At 42.8% G+C, this 17,075-nt stretch overlaps 1 protein-coding gene across 1 annotated transcript; it reads left to right on the top strand.

Annotated features, from left to right (window-relative positions):
- Nucleotides 1–392: 392 nt before the first annotated feature.
- Nucleotides 393–14,141, top strand: LOC117511535. The gene is made up of 8 exons (XM_034171541.1): nt 393–522; nt 5,259–7,002; nt 7,085–7,307; nt 9,422–9,614; nt 11,363–11,529; nt 12,064–12,337; nt 12,504–12,718; nt 12,904–14,141. Exons 2-8 carry the CDS (start codon nt 5,276–5,278, stop codon nt 13,447–13,449), a joined length of 3,345 nt encoding a protein of 1,114 aa, XP_034027432.1. The 5' UTR covers nt 393–522; nt 5,259–5,275; the 3' UTR covers nt 13,450–14,141.
- The last annotated feature ends 2,934 nt before the right edge of the window (nt 14,142–17,075 follow it).

Below are 17,075 nucleotides of genomic sequence, written 5' to 3' on the forward strand. Positions count from 1 at the left end.
CGTTTCGGATTTCATGAAGAAACAAACGACGTTACAGGGGGCGCTGGAGTTGATACATTTTAGGTGAAAATAAAAAAGAATAGCTACCAAAATATACTGCTCAGTAATAACTAACTATAATCATAATTAGAGGAATTGTAACAGATATTATTATTATTGTCCTTGTTTAAACCGTAGTCTCATTTTGAGGAGGAGCCAACATGAGCGGTTTCCATGGTAACCAGTCGCAGCGGTCTGCTCAGACAGGTGGAGTTTTAACAAAACTTTACTGTCACGATCAAACTCCTGGACAGTTCTTCTTTGTCTTCGTACTTTTCTTTCTCAGTCGGTCTGTATTTATTTAAATTTTTTTTTTTTTTTTGAAGAAGGCTCCGCTTGCACCCACCTTGTTGTACCAGTGGACACACTGTGTTGTCATGGCAACGTGGAAGCTACAGCTATTGAATTGCAAGAATGAGGCCTAAAAGTTTTGTGCTTTTAGGACGTACAACAGTAACAAAACCACCGACACCGAGTCCCTGGGTGAGTCTTAAAATACCGAAGCTCGGTCTACTTTTGTGGCAGAGAGCTAACGAAAATCAAAGAAAAGACGTTAGATTTACTGTATTAAGTGGAAAATAGCTACCTATGTCAGGGCCGTATCCAGAGCATGAAGAAAGTGGTGGGGTGGGGGGTACAGGTGAGGGCCTTGAAATTAAAAATACAGGAATTTAAATGGTGGAATCTAGCAACAAAATAGGCATGTTCTGATGGACAAAAAAGTTACCTGTATTTTCCCCCCTTTTATTAAATTTGTGGCCGAATTTTCGATTGTATATTCTATATTAATAAGGTAACATACATTGCTGATGTACTGGAGAAATTTATTAAAATGTTTGCAATATATGAGGGTAATTATTTTGAGTACTTAAGTATTTTCCTCACTTTTGCTCTTTAGTGGTTGTATAGATTGATGTTGAAGATAGACTGAATAGGTGGTTGAGGTGCACCATGGGGAGCAAGAGGCCAGTGGTCTGGACCTAATGATGTGACCTTGGCCAATGACGAGCTCTGCAAATGTAGAAATTACCATTGAGTAGATTAAAGGCCAGTGTTTTATTATTTTGATGTGTTATTTTAGATTTGTAATGTTAATTTTTGATATACTTGTGATTCTTTCAGATGTTGCCATTTTGCTCAAAGATACTGAAGAATGGGTAACCTTTGAACCCTTGACCTTCTTGCTGTGAGAAAAGAGGACAACCACCATGCAACATAATATATGTAATGTGCATCCGGAACGTATTCACATTGTTACAGTTTTTCAAAATTTGTTAAATTACAGCCTTATTCCACAATAGAGTAAATGATTTTCCCCTCAAAACTCCAGACACAATACCCCATAATGACAATGCATTTTTTTTTTTTTTTTTGCAAATTATTAAAATAAAAAGCTAAGGAATCACATGCACGTAGTATTCACAGAATTTGCCATGAAGCTCAAAATTGACCTCAAGTGCCTCCTGTTTCCACTGATCATCTTTGAGATGTTTCTACAGCTTAATTGGAGTCCACCTGGGGTAAATTCAGTTGATTGGGCGTGATTTGGAAAGACACACACACTATGTCTACATAGAAGGTCCCACAGTTGACAGTCGAGCACAAACCAAGCATGAAGTCAGAGGAATTGTCTGTAGACCTCAGAGACAGGGGAAGGGTACAGAAACATTTCTGCTGCTTTGAAGGTCCCAATGAGCACAGTGGCCTCCGTCATCCATAAATGGATGAAGTTCAGATCCACCAGGACTCTTCCTAGAGCTGGCCGCCCATCTAAACTGAGCGATCGGGAGAGAAGGGCCTTAGTCAGGGAGGTGACCAAGAACTGATGGTCACTCTGTCAGAGCTCCAGCATTCCTCTGTGGAGAGAGGAGAACCTTCCAGAAGGACAACCATCTCTGCAGCAATCCTCCAATCAGGCCTGTATGGTAGAGTGGCCAGACAGAAGCCCTCCTTAGTAAAAGGCACATGGCAGCCCACCTGGAGTTTGACAAAAGGCACCTGAAGGACTCGCAGACTATGAGAACAAAATTCTCTGGTCTGATGAGACAAAGATTGAACTCTTTGGCATGAATGTCAGGTGTCATGTTTGGAGGAAACCAGGCACCATCCCTACAGTGAAGCGTGGTGGTGGCAGCTCATGCTGTGGGGATGTTTTTCAGCATCAGGAACTGGGAGACTAGTCAGGATTGAGGGAAAGATGAATGCAGCAATGTACAGAGACATCCTGGATGAAAACCTGCTCCAGAGCGCTCTTGACCTCAGACTGGAGCGACGGTTCATCTTTCAGCAGGACAGTGACCCTAAGCACACAGCCAAGATATCAAAGTGGCTTCACGACAACTCTGTGAATGTCCTTGAGTGGCCCAATTGAGCATCTCTGGAGAGATCTGAAAAGGTCTGTGCACCGATGCTCCGTAACCAACCTGATGGAGCTTGAGAGGTGCTGCAAAGAGGAATGGACCAAACTGCTCAAAGATAGGAGCACTAAGCTTGTGGCATCATATTCAAGATGACACAAGGCTGTAATTGCTGCCAAAGGTGCATCAACAAAGTTTTGAGCAAAGGGTGAGAATACATACAGTATGTACATGTGATTTCTTAGTTTTTTATTTTTAATAAATTTGCAAAAAAAAAAAAAAATCCTAAAAACATTTTTTATGTTGTCATTATGGAGTGTTGAGTAGAATTTTGGGGGAAAAAATTAATTTATTCCATTTTGGAATAAGGCGGGCAGCACGGTGGCTTAGTGGTTAAGCACTGTTGCCTCACAGCGGGAAGATTGGATAAGGCTGTAACATAACAAAATGCGGAAAAAGAGAGGCGCTGTGAATACTTTCCGGATGCACAATGTGTGTGCGTGTGTGTGTGTGTGTGTGTGTATATATAAATTTTTGGCCTGTGGCTCTTCATTCAGATTAATTTAGGACCTTTCAAAGGAAAGAATTTGAGAACCTCTGCTCTCACCCTCCCCCCCAACCTAAGAAGCAAGCACACTGTGCACAATGGTAAGGAAAAAACTCACTTTGTTGTATTTTACAGGAATAAATCTCAAGCACCCCAGACTCAGTGGGGTGGCCATCTGTTTTGGGACATTCTATCAAGACCGGATGAAAGGCACAACAAATAACAACAAATAAATATGGCTCATTGTGCATCGTTGTGGCGAGGAAGACCACCTCTTGGTCAGTTCCTGGATGGGATGGTGGGAATCTATATCCAGGTGGATCTAGATCATGCCTCTGCATGGGTTCTTGTTGCACGCTGACAAACACGGTCGTTGGCAGATCCTTAGCCTGGTCTGATGTCTGGGAAATAAAATCCCAGACGATCAGGGTCTGAGGACCTGTTGCAGCCTTCATCTGCCTTCACAGTTATTGGGTTACCATCACCTCCTCCATCTGATCTGTTACCCAGGTGTCACCACATGGATGAAGGGTTAGATTTTGACACCCACTTAACTGCTACAACTGCCTTTTCATGATTAGCTAATTTTATCATTCTACATTTCACAGTTTATGTGCAGGCTAAACTTAACACTTGTTTTATTAAGTCACAGTAGGGCAGGACATTTTCAGCAAACATATTTGGACTGTATGAAGAAAATGCCGTTTCTCAGCAGCTAGCTAACGATCAGTTAGCTAGACAGAGAGCTATGTTAGCATGCTGTTAGCATGCTTTCACTCCTTGACTAACCAATACTACCCACACTTTATAGTTTAAGATAACAAAAATTACAGTCTTCAATGAATTCATCTGTCATGTGGCAAGAAGGCAGAAAGACTCACTCCTCATGAGCTGAAACCAGGCATTTAGCTGTACTTACGGGCAGTAATGGCCAGAATATTGTGGAAAATTGTTTTCTATTTTGTGGCAGAATTTTGAAAGAGTAATGGGGACAATGATATAAGAAAGAAAGAGGCTGTTTTGGCCATAGGATTAGATATGATTTTATCGTTGGTTAACACATCTTCTCTGAGTGCTGGCCAATAGAGGCGCAGTCTGTGTGTATGTCTGTGAAGGATTGTGATATTCAGAAAGGATTTTCTTATAAAGAAGACATGAAATTTCATCCCATTTGCCATAAGGACTATTAGACGCTCAAGCCTTTGATTTGATTCCTGGTATGAAAATCATTCTCTGTTCCACTCCAACCTGAATCTGCGACTGATGGTGCAACAGACAAAGGTTTCTGTAATCACAGCTGCAGAGGTCTATAATCCCTTTAGAGTTGTCATTGGTGTGGTGGCTTCCCTCACTAGTCAGTCCATTTTTGAGAAATGCCTGCTCCAGGTTTACTGTACAGTTGTGATGGATGTAAATGAACTCTAAGATATTCATGTATCCATCCAATGACTTGTGGAAAGAAATTCGACTGTAAATGTGTTGATTTTATTGAAACAATATATTTAGTTTGTTCAATTACTTATGGTCTTTGAATATGAAGGTACAGTATGTAGAAATGGCTGTAATTCCTAAATGGTAGTATTCTAGTTAAATTCCTGGAATTAAAGATGTACGTCGACACTACAAAAACATCTGGATTGTTTCATTCCAACTCCATTCTGGTGGTATACGGAGGCAAAATTCGGTGTCAAAATCCAGCCCCTTGCCCGTGTCATAACACCAAAGTATTGGATCAAGTAGGGGATTGCCTGTTGCGGTAAAATATGATGGAGACCTTGTGTGCCCTGTGACCGTTACAGCAACCATGAAGGCCCAACAACAACTCTGAACAGAAGACGGCTAACGGGTCTCTGATGAAACAGGAAGTCCTCAACTGTGGATCAGGCAAAGGAGGTGATGGTTTGTAACCCAATGTTTGTGAAGGCAGATGAAGGCTGCAGCAGGTCCTCAGACCCTGATCATCTGAGATTTCCCAGCCATCAGACCAGGTTAAGGATCTGCCAAGGACCGTGTGTTTGTCGACATTTCCACATTGAACACACACATGCACAGACATCTCTTGATTGACCCTGGATAAAAAATTCCACCATCTTGTTCAGGAATCAAACAAGAGACAAGCTTCCTCGCCACCGAAAGATTGCCATGACAACAGAGGTGTACATAGACAAAATTAAAAAAAAATTGTGATTGTCCAAATACTTATGGACCCGATTACTAAAGCTGTGTTCATATTTTCAACAGCTGTTTGAAATGTTTGTGATAATATGCAGACAGAATTAACACAGATCTTCTCACTGTTTTTGTTTCACTCCCAGCTGACCGCTGCCTGACCATGACGGCTGTTGTTCGACCCGGGGCCACCATTATAGAGCTGTGCCAGGATGCAGACAAGTTCCTGGAGGCCGGAGAGCTGGGGAGGGCCACGTCTCTCTACATGTGTGCCTTTAGAACTCACGCAGCATCCACTGTATCTCACATGCGAAACCTGGCGAGATTGAGCCTGGATGGGGTAATCTCTACCCTGGAATGCTGGCTCGACAGTGACGGGGAAGTCCATCTCCCCGAGGGTCTTAATAGAGGCCTGGTGGCTGTGTTTTTGTCCACGCTCTGCCCGAACAATATATCTGCCACCATTTTCAAAATGGAGTCTCTGCTTTTGAGTGGTGGTCATGGTTGCGAGGAGATTTCCGCTCGCTGCACTGCCCTGCTTGATGGGAAGCGAAACCCTTATCCAGAAGGTTCGACTCGTGTGGTGTTGGAGATAACTCGGGCCCTTGCATGTTTGTTCTCAGAGCCTCAGAGCGTTAAGGGGCTGAACTTGTACCTCAAAGCTTTCCACAATAACAAGACTGAAACCATCACACTGGTCAAGAGCAGACAAGCTCAGCACCTTTCCATAATCTTGAAGGCCTTTACAGATCAAATCCTACATTTGAATCCCTCTCTGGTGTTTGAAAGCAAACATTCCACAGCGACAAAGGAGGAATTAGACATGAATACGGCTGAAATGTTGGAGTTTGTGTTGGCTATTTCACCAGGTAATGTAGTCACGCAGGAACTTCAAGCAGCACATTTGTTTTTGTCAGGCAGGTTTGGGGAGAGTATAGAGATGTACTCTGTTATCCTACAGCAAAGTCATAGTCAGCAAGAAACAGGCAGCAGTGCAGAAAAGTCCATCAAAGAGACACTTGAGAGGAGAGCCAGACTCTTAACAGCTCGAGCAGCTGCCTGCTTCTCAGCAGGAGACCGCACACTGGAAGCCTGCCAAGATCTTGGCAAGGCATTCCAGATCAATCCCGCCACTACTCAAGTTTATTTCCAAAAGCTCTTTACCGATAAGGGCACAGGGATGGCCGCACGCAACCACCTGTGCCAGCAGGCGGAGCGGGGCCTGTCTGGCTACAGGGAGAGGGTCACTAGTCGTCCAGACCTTCGGTCCACTGATGGAGTAGAGCTTCTGGACCCTGTCATAACTCAGTTACGGACTCTGTGCCATTTGGAGCCAGACGGTGGAGGCAGAGAGCTGCGGGTTCGTCTGACTGATTGTCTCCTTCTCAGAGGGGAGCACAAAGAGGCCCTCTCCATATGTGGTCAGCTTGCTGCTTCCAAAGGTCAGCAGAGCTACCAGAACACAGTGCGGGTCCTTCGCGGGTATGCGCGACTTCTCTCCGATGACCACAAAGGAGCGCTAGAGGATTTTCAGGCTGTGATTGGACACAGCGCCCCGCATCCTTCCAGCTGTGTGCGGGCGCTCTGTGGCAGGGGTCTCCTGCGCATGCTGAGCAGCTCGTACTACCTTGCGGCGTTGGACTATGTGACAGCCAGCAGGCTGCAGCCTCGGGAAGCTGCACTGACGGTGCGCTGCTTGGTGCCATGGAACTGCCGAGGGCTGCTGTTTACTGTTTTACTGGAGCAAGGAAGAGTGATGCTGGAGGGAATGAAGGAGAAGCAACCCACCTGCAGCACTGATGAGCACTCCCATCTGCACCTGGGAGAAGATCAGCTCCAGCCCCCATCTAAGAGAGACACCAACAGAACTGGGTATGATGGAGCACCAGCGTACACGCACGCAGCCAAACCAGATTTTATTGAAAGATTTTTGTCCCTGGTCATGTGCGAAGTTGCTTTCTTTCCATCTTAGGACACCTGCTGGAGTCCAGTCACTGGCAGCACTTCTGATGGAGCTCCAGCCCAGTGCTGATGGAGCTCAAATCCTGGCAGCAGATGCCTTGTATCAGCTTGGCCGAGTGGAGGAAGCATACCGGCTGCTGCTTGCTGTTGGGCCCACCAGCCCCCGAGCACCCATCCTGGCGCGCCTCACACTGCTGCAGCTACACAGAGGCTTCCTTTATGACACCAACCAGGTATGTAAATGTAGGCTGGAGAGCCTGAACGTGGAACCCAGAGATGCTAACACGGTCTAAGACATTTGAGATAACGTTGTTCCGAATATGGAAATTGAAAATACGTTTTTATTTCCTGTCAAGATTTCATGACATTTTTCATATTCTGTTCTTGCCATCTCTCCAAATAAACTCGACACCGTCCTGCATTTCTGGACTGTTCAGTCTGTGCCATGTAGACCCACATGAAGGGGCGGAAACAAAATGCTCCTTAAAGAGGAAAAACCCATATATAACTCACACTAGAGTGTAAGTCGCACCTTTTCTTCCTGTATTTTCAGCTCTTAAATTTGGATTTTTATGCATTCTTGAAGCGTACTGTTTATTATTTGATTCCTGTGAAAGTCAACATTTCAAATCAAATCAAATTTATTAATTTATATAGCGCCAATTCACGATGAAATTGTCTCAAGCTGCTTCACACAACATAAAAAAAACAATAAAAAATTTAAAACACAATAAAAAGACGACCATAAAAGAAAGACAACCATAAAAGAATACAAGAATAAAAACACATCATAACACTAATGATAAAACAGGGAAAACAAATGAGTCTTTAAACATGACTTAAAAGTCTCCACAGTATCAGACTGCCGAATGTGTGCCGGGAGATTGGGGCACGGTAGGAGAAAGCTGTGTGACTGGCAGACTTTTTATTCACCCTGGGAACACACAGAAGTCCTGCACCCTGAGAACGCAGGGCCCGAGGCGGTACATAGGGGCTTACCAGGTCAGCCAGATAGGGAGGTGCAAGTCCATGAACAATTTTATAAACTAATAACAGTACTTTAAAATCTGAACTTGCAGAAACAGGAAGCCAGTGCAGGGACGCCAAAACGGGCATAATGTGGTCAAACTTTCTACTTTGTGTCAAAAGTCTGGCAGCAGCGTTTTGAACCAGTTGAAGACCCCTAATCCTGGACTGCGGTAAGCCAGAAAATAGAGCATTACAATAGTCCAATCTAGAAGAGACAAATGCATGAATCAAAGTCTCAGCAACAGCCATAGACAGGATGGGACGATATAAGTCCGATATAAATAGTCATTCCAATTATTATTTTTAATAACACGTGTTTTTTTTTTGGTATATAGGTCACACTGGAGTATAAGTCGCAGACCCTCAAAAAATGAGCAAAAAACAACAACATAAAACAAACAAAAACAAAACAAAACGTGAGTTACACTCCAAAAAATATGGTAGTTGTTTCAAATTACAGTTGCTCAAAATCAACAAAAGACAGGCCTCATATCTTGAAAGTCTAAATCTACTGCAGCCAGGTGAACCGTGGGCATCTCCTTGACCTCTTCCAGCCGTCGGGGTCCTCAACACGAAAGCTACGGTCACATTAGCTACAAGTGACAGAAAGCGACAGAGCGGCAACTTAGTATTCATTTTCAGTCTGAGTGGGTGTTTTGTAGCAGCAAGAGACATGGGTTGCTCTGCCGCCTGCTAGGTGGGGCCAAAATAGACCAGAAGTCTATTTTATGCTAGTACTGAGCGACGCCACACGGCGACTGCCAGTCTGAGTGAATAGGCAGGGTGATGTCAGCTAGGTGTTCACTCGAACAAAATAATCCTTGATCGCAGCATGCCCTCTGAAACAGCTGTGCTTGTGTATAAATCTGTTTCTTATATGTTCTGTAAAAGTTAGCAAGCCATAAACACTTCTAAATGTTAAAACACTGTAACCAGATAACATCTCTGAAGTGATTTACAGGACATCTTATGGAGCTGTAGTGGGCACGCCCCAAGAAGGCCCATCAAGCGGCAAAACCAACTGCATATCGCTGTCATTTGTTGCTAATGTGAGTGTAGCATAAGACATCTGCATGCAGGATCATGTCCAGAGAAATGTGCCACATGACCAAAAAAATTGGTCGGCACTGGAAATATACCTTAAAATGCATTTTTGTACATTTGCTACAGATTATAGAACCACAAAATCATCATGCGTACTCCCCCATGTAGCCCACCAAGAGACAAAAAAAAACAAACCCTGGAGCCACCACTGTGGTGTTGGATCAGATAGTGTTCAGAGCAAAGGTATCAAAGATTAAATTCTTTCTCATTGCAGCTTCTGAAAAAGCTCATCCAGTGTGGCGATACCAGCTGCTTGTGCCCCCTGTTGGCAGTGGCACAACAGAAGGACCGGGCCCTTCTGCAGGGACACTGTCACTCTGCTGCAAAACGCATCCTGGATGGCACAAGTGAAGAGAGCGCTGTCAGGGAGGCGGTGGCGTATCTGTCCATTGCGATCATGGCTTCTGGTGAAGATTCAATTGATTTGTTTTTGGTGTGAATCTGTGAGCTGCTTTAATTAACAGTGAGTCATTACTGGAATCTTGATCTGGGAAATTAGATACTTTTCTAGGCCTGGCTTTAAGTTTTCAGCTTTCATTACACTGAAAAAATTTTGGAGTGATATTTACTTGAAAAAACCTAGGCAAGTTTTTCCACTCAGAAATTCCAAGTAAATTTTACTTGCATATATTAGTTTATCTAAAACAATAACTCAAGTAACATTTACAAGCAATTATCAACTGAATATGTTCATTGAATTTTACTCTGTCTTTATTAATAAAAACTAAAACTTTTTAGCTGTCCCCCTTGTTTTCACATCAGATCCAGTTTGGATCTGCATGTTGATTTGGCACAAATTTTACACTGGATGCCCTTCCTGATGGATCTCCACATTACATGGAGATATGCAGCAGGGGTGGGGTTTGAACCGGGAACCTTTCGTACTGAAACCAAGTGCACTAACCATTTGGCCACTCCTCTGCCTGCTATGGATTATTAAAGACAGTGAGACAAAAGAAATTCTGTTTAGAAAAAAGATGCATCGAGGGATGCGCCCCCACAGCTAGCCTCTCCCACCCTGATCTGGTCCATTGAGGCCCTCGACTTTCACTGCCACCCATGGGACAGTGCACCCGACGCCAGCGGTTCTCCCTTCAGCTGGGGAGCTGGAAAGTCCACGTTGCCTTATCAGTCTGTGCCCGGCCAGGCTCCATGGCAAGCCCAGCCAGCAGGCTTCCTCTGGACCGGGTCATGTGTCCTCTGCCTCATTTTTTCATGGAGTCTTTGTGAATCATTCTTAGTCCAGCCCCTTGCCTGAGACCAATTTGACATGGGAGAACCTACCAGGAGCATGACGGCTCATAGGGATAGACGAACCTCTCCACCATGATGAGGTGATGGTTTCTGGAGAGGAACCACATAGCATTTGGTTAAGGGATTCATAATATATTATCACCAATATGATAAAAAATTGTGCTGTCTGGAAACAACATAGAATTATGACCCCTGATGGGTAGAAATTCGAGCAATCAGACTGCATGATCTACATTTGGTAGTGACATCATAGATCACATGGGGGCTTCCACTGATACGCGTGAGGAATCCTGGGAAGGACTGAGTGAGAGCCAGTTAGAGTAAAGAAAGACAGCTGGCTGCTTGCTCGAACAAAATAAACCAAGATGGCAGAATACGCTCTGCAACAGCTTATTTCTGTATAAATCTGTTTCTCATATATTTAGTAAAAGTTAGCAAGTAATAACAAGGAATAATACAAGAATTAATAACAAGTGGGTCAGGTCCAAAGTAACTTCAAATCCTCACGCGCCTACATTTTGTCTGCACGAAGGCATTAGAAGGACAGTAGGAAGACAATATTCACAATGGAATTTCCCACAGAAAAATATGTTCTCTTAAAATGAGCTGTAATTTTGCAACATATTACAAAAATAAACCAACATAGTAATGCATGGATTTTTGTAAACTCAATTTTGTCAGTTTTGTAAAATTTGAAGAGCCATAGAGCTTTAAATATACTGACACATGACAGTTGTAAATATGAGTGCATATGACATCAGATAACTTTTATTTGCTGCTAAACAATGGCTTTGGTAAAATACTTGTGTGCATATATTAAATGGAGACATGTAGCTCAGAATAGAAGACAGAATAACACTGAAGATTATGTGAATTAAATCAACTGAATGTACTGTTAAAGGTGGTGAGGCTGCTGACTCCTTGCTGGAGAGAGCGAGGTGTTACGCCTTGCTGGGCCAACGAAAAACTGCCATCTTTGATTTCAGCACTATTCTGAAAGAGAACCCGAAACATGTGCAGGCCTTGTGTGGAAGAGGCTTCACCTATCTCATGCTCAACCAACAAAAGGTAACTTCGGAAATAAAATTTTGTAAAATTTTATAAAACATTTTAAAGGAAAAAATTCACCTTTCTTTTGCATTCTTATAACTTTTCTTTTTTTTAATCTACTTTCGGCTGCTCCCATTAGGGGGCGCCATAGCAGGTCAGCCGTTTACATCTCACCCTGTCCTCTACATCTTCCCCTGTCCCACCAACCACCTGCATGTCCTCCCTCAGCACATCCATAAACCTTCTCTTTGGCCTCTCTCTTCTCCTCCTGCCTGGTGGCTCCATCCTCAGCATCCTTCTCCCTATATACCCTGGGTAACTCTGCACATGTCCAAATCATCTCAATCTCACCTCTCTAACTTTGTTTCCAAACCGTCTTAAGTGAGCTGTCCCTCTGATACGTTCATTCCCAATCTTGTCCATCCTCATTACTCTTCTCAAAAATTGCTACATCTTCACTACTGTCTTATAGACTTTCCACTTCAGATATTCTTCTGTCACCTGTTTGTTGCATCTATAACGAGCTAATGTTTAAATGGAGTTTTTCCACAGGAGTGCACTGAGGACATCCTGGTGGCTCTTCACATTAACAGCAACACGGTCACTAAGGACATCCTGTCGCTCAAGGACAAGGCTCAGAAGCTGGTTTGTGATTGGATGCATCAGTTGTGTCGGTCCAAACTGTCAGATGTCCTTGTTGCAAATGCTGTCCCCTGTCAGGAGGAGCAGCTCAGAGAGACTTTTGTAATCAGCACAGCTCTAATGACGACTGACTGCAGAGATCCTAGATGGCATCTCCTCCATGTTGACATACTCTTAGCCAAAGGTGAGATGGGAACGGGGCCAAACATTTCCTCTTTAATCCTTAGTGTGATCCTGAATTCTGGTTATGGATGGAGCTGTGAGACATTTCTATTTGATGAAAAAATGGACCACTGAACTCCTGAGTGCAGTTTGTCTTATTCCTGTTGTTCTGGTTGTTCTGCTCCAAGGAGAAATGAAAGCAGCAGCTGCTCACCTGGTACAGGTGTTTGGCCAGGAGCCCAGGGATGGCGCGGCCCAGGCCCGGGTGGGCGTGGTGGAGGCGTGGCAGCAGAACTACCACAGTGCAGCTCACAGGTTCAGCAAACTGATTGAGAAAGACCCCTCGAGTCTGGAGTTTTTGCTGGATTTGATCCCCTTAAATCAGCAAAAACGCGTGGCACAGGTAAGCAGTGACCGTGGACCCCAGTCCGAGTACACGCCAGGACAAATTTATTGGTACAGACTGTCGCTTTTTTTCTGGATTAACTTTTATAATTTGCTGCTGTTTATTTCAGTAATTTGCACTGTAAACTGACACATGTACATTTACATGTTCCGTTTCACTGCTGTGTGTTTATGTTCCAACAGGCTGCAGCACAGGAGGCGAGCAGCATGTCCTCAGGGGGTCAGTGGGACCTGGCTCTGCCCCTGCTGACTGTGGCAGTCCAAGTAACAGGTAACCATAAACTCCAGTACTTACGCCAGCGAGCCGCCTGCCTCGCCCAGCTGGGCTTACATGAGCAGGCTGTCGCCGACCTGGACAGAGTGATCCAGAAACACAGTCGCTGTGAGTCCAGTTGCTCAGAAGACGCATGCATCCAGGCCGAGGATCTGTGTCGGCGAGGTCGCAGCCACGTGCTCTGTAGCAGACAAGGTCTGGCTGTGGAGGACTTTAGCCGAGCCCTGGAGCTCCACAGGGACCAGGCCATCCGATGCATAGAAGCTGGACTAGGGAGGCAGCATGTGTCCGAATGCTTCCTGCGGGGGGCGCTGCAGCAGTACGGGGAGCAGCAGCTCAGTAAAGCCTGGGCAATGATTGAATCCGGACTGCTGGTGGACGGTGAGAACACAGAACTCCGTGGACTGAGGGCAAAGGTCAAACGAGAGGTCTCCAGCCCCTGCATTGTTGGCTAGTGCTGACATTTGCACAGGATCTTAAACAGCACAGAATAATATGTCACTCTGGTTCCTGTTTAACAGGAATTAAATGAATGTGAATCTAATCTAGAATTTAAAAATCTTTTACAAACTTTTCAGAACATGTAGTGTGCTGATAATTTTTACGATGAGGACTTTATGCAGGGTTACAGAATGTTTGATGTTCAAATTAAGTTCATAGTATTAACATTTGTGTTTTGTAGTATTTAATATTTTCACAATAAATTTTAAATATGGTGAAATTTAGGAACATTTTTTTTCATTCCGGCTTTATTTTATGAACCACTTCTGCACATCACACCTTCTGGATTAAAGCTGGATTTTGTTTCACATCTGTAATGTAACGGTCTAATTGTTGTGAAACAATCACAATATGATATGAAATAAATCATGCGGCATAAAGTAGCATAATTCAGATCACACCTACTGAAGATAACAAATCTAAGAAAGTGCCCAACGTGCAGGTTTGATGGTTTCAATGAAGAAGAGGCACAATTTTCTTAAATCATGTCCACAGACAGGCAAAAATACAACAAAATACAAGTGTATACTAAAATAAACCACAAAAGACCAGTTCCATCAAATATGTTTAAGTAAAATAGTGTATTTTTGTATTTTTAAAACAATCCAAAACCTGTTTGTCTGCAAAAGCAGTTTTGATTGTACAACCCCTGGCAAAAATTATGGAATCACCGGCCTCGGAGGATGTTCATTCAGTTGTTTAATTTTGTAGAAAAAAGCAGATCACAGACATGACACAAAACTAAAGTCATTTCAAATGGCAACTTTCTGGCTTTAAGAAACACTATAAGAAATCAAGAAAAAAAGATTGTGGCAGTCAGTAACGGTTACTTTTTTAGACCAAGCAGAGGAAAAAAATATGGAATCACTCAATTCTGAGGAATTAATTATGGAATCACCCTGTAAATTTTCATCCCCCAAATTAACACCTGCATCAAATCAGATCTGCTCATTGACATTGACCCTATGCCATGACATTGACCCTATGTGTCTTTTTGCAAGGAATGTTTTTGCAGTTTTTGCTCTACGGCAAGCTGCATTATCATCTTGAAAAATGATTTCATCATCCTCAAACATCCTTTCAATTGTCCAAAATATCAACATAAACTTGTGCATTTATTGATGATATAATGACAGCCATCTCCCCAGTGCCTTTACCTGACATGCAGCCCCATATCATCAATGACTGTGGAAATTTACATGTTCTCTTCAGGCAGTCATCTTTATAAATCTCATTGGAAAGGCACCAAACAAAAGTTCCAGCATCATCACCTTGCCCAATGCAGATTCGAGATTCATCACTGAATATGACTTTCATCCAGTCATCCACAGTCCACAATTGCTTTTCCTTAGCCCATTGTAACCTTGTTTTTTTCTGTTTAGGTATTAATGATGCCTTTCGTTTAGCTTTTCTGTATGTAAATCCCATTTCCTTTAGGCGGTTTCTTACAGTTCGGTCACAGACGTTGTCTCCAGTTTCCTCCCATTCGTTCCTCATTTGTTTTGTTGTACATTTTTCGATTTTTGAGACATATTGCTTTAAGTTTTCTGTCTTGACGCTTTGATGTCTTCCTTGGTCTATCAGTATGTTTGCCTTTAACAACCTTCCCATGTTGTTTGTATTTGGTCCAGAGTTTAGACACAGCTGACTGTGAACAACCAACATCTTTTGCAACATTGCGTGATGATTTACTCTCTTTTAAGAGTTTGATAATCCTCTCCTTTGTTTCAATTGACATCTCTCGTGTTGGAGCCATGATTCATGTTAGTCCACTTGGTGCAACAGCTCTCCAAGGTGTGTTCACTCCTTTTTAGATGCAGACTAACGAGCAGATCTGATTTGATGCAGGTGTTAATTTGGGGGATGAAAATTTACAGGGTGATTCCATAATTCTTTCCTCAGAATTGAGTGATTCCATATTTTTTTCCTCTGCTTGGTCTAAAAAAGTAACCGTTACTGACTGCCACAATCTTTTTTTCTTGATTTCTTATAGTGTTTCTTAAAGCCAGAAAGTTGCCATTTGAAATGACTTTAGTTTTGTGTCATGTCTGTGATCTGCTTTTTTCTACAAAATTAAACAACTGAATGAACATCCTCTGAGGCCGGTGATTCCATAATTTTTGCCAGGGGTTGTATAATTCATCAGTGCACTGATTTAAAAAAAAGTTCCATGAAATCCAAAAATGCATGAAAACTGCAGTGTTTCTCTCCTCAGCACATCAAAAAAATGAACAAATGTTTTGTGCTGTTTTACACATTTATGTTTGTCATCATACTAAATATTCACAACTGTAAGTTGTACTTGTCAAGAGGAATTGATGTCCTTTCGTTTGTCCATACGGCAAAACTTTCCACGTCCTAAAACTCAAGAACCATAAACCTCTCAAAATTGAAATTTTTATACATTTATACTGGGAGGTCAAAAATCTGCCTGCCAAAAATTTTAAAAATGTGCATTTATTACATTTATAAATGCATTTTTTATTTAAGTTTGGGTTTCAAGTAGGAAGTATACAGAAGCCCTGAATTGCTCTCATCGCCCGCGGAGACAAAAGCTGCTCAAATGTGCAGCAAAGTCTTGGCTGTTTATTCATTTGAGAAGTTAACTTTTGACAATAATCAACTTGTAGTTGTGTCTCTGCCCTTATGGCCAATTTACTTATTAAATAATGACAAAATTGTATAACCTATAATTTCCCACTTTTTTAATAAAGGACTGACAGGGGAAAGCCATTTCAGTAGTTTTAAAATGCAAAAATACAGAATACCACGGCCATTACAATGCAATTCCAACACCTCCATCAAATACAAATTACTATTTTGTACTTAGAATAAGCATTTTAAATATGTTTACCAGAAATACTGCCCTGATTATATCCATCACCACAAATTCAAAGTTATGCCAATAAAATACATAAATGCATCAGTAAATACTGTTTTAGTGCAGATCATTCATATGGAATCATGTCTTTTAAAACCAAGCAGGATGTGTTTCTGTGTAGGCTCTCAGTTGTCCAGGTGGTTTCCATAGTAGAGAAGCTTGAATCTTCGACTGGACTGGGTTGCTTGACGCGAGGACGTTTCGCTTCAAATCGCAGAAACTTCCTCAGCTAAAATTCTTGCTCTGGTAGTCTGACTTCTGTCTTGACTCTTGTAGAGAAGAATAAACAGAAGCCAACAAAAGCTGGAGTTTTTTTTTTTTAAACCTAACCAGACCCCCTCCTACCGAGAGGCTGACTGCTATAGGCTAGTGACTAAACAATAGCTCTACTTAGCACCTATTGTGCTCTAGTTAGCACCCTCCTAATGACAGGGCAGCTGTCCCCCCTAATGATGGGACGGAAGCCTCCCCTGATGGCTCCCTTGATGACTCTCCTGATGACGTGAATGACTCATTACCATGAACATAAGACTGAAACTGCTTTGACCTGAGTACCCCATTGTAAACAGGGGACAAAGCGTGTCTCAGACCCCCTCCCCAGTTATGGCTGGGTTTCAACTGTTTCACATAGAATGCTTCCTTCCTTCCTTGAGAGAGGTGTCAAGGAAGCATTCTATGTGAAACAGTTGAAACACAGCC

The sequence above is a fragment of the Thalassophryne amazonica genome, chromosome 6 (assembly GCF_902500255.1).
Source record: "Thalassophryne amazonica chromosome 6, fThaAma1.1, whole genome shotgun sequence".
NCBI classification, from domain to species: Eukaryota; Metazoa; Chordata; class Actinopteri; order Batrachoidiformes; family Batrachoididae; genus Thalassophryne; species Thalassophryne amazonica.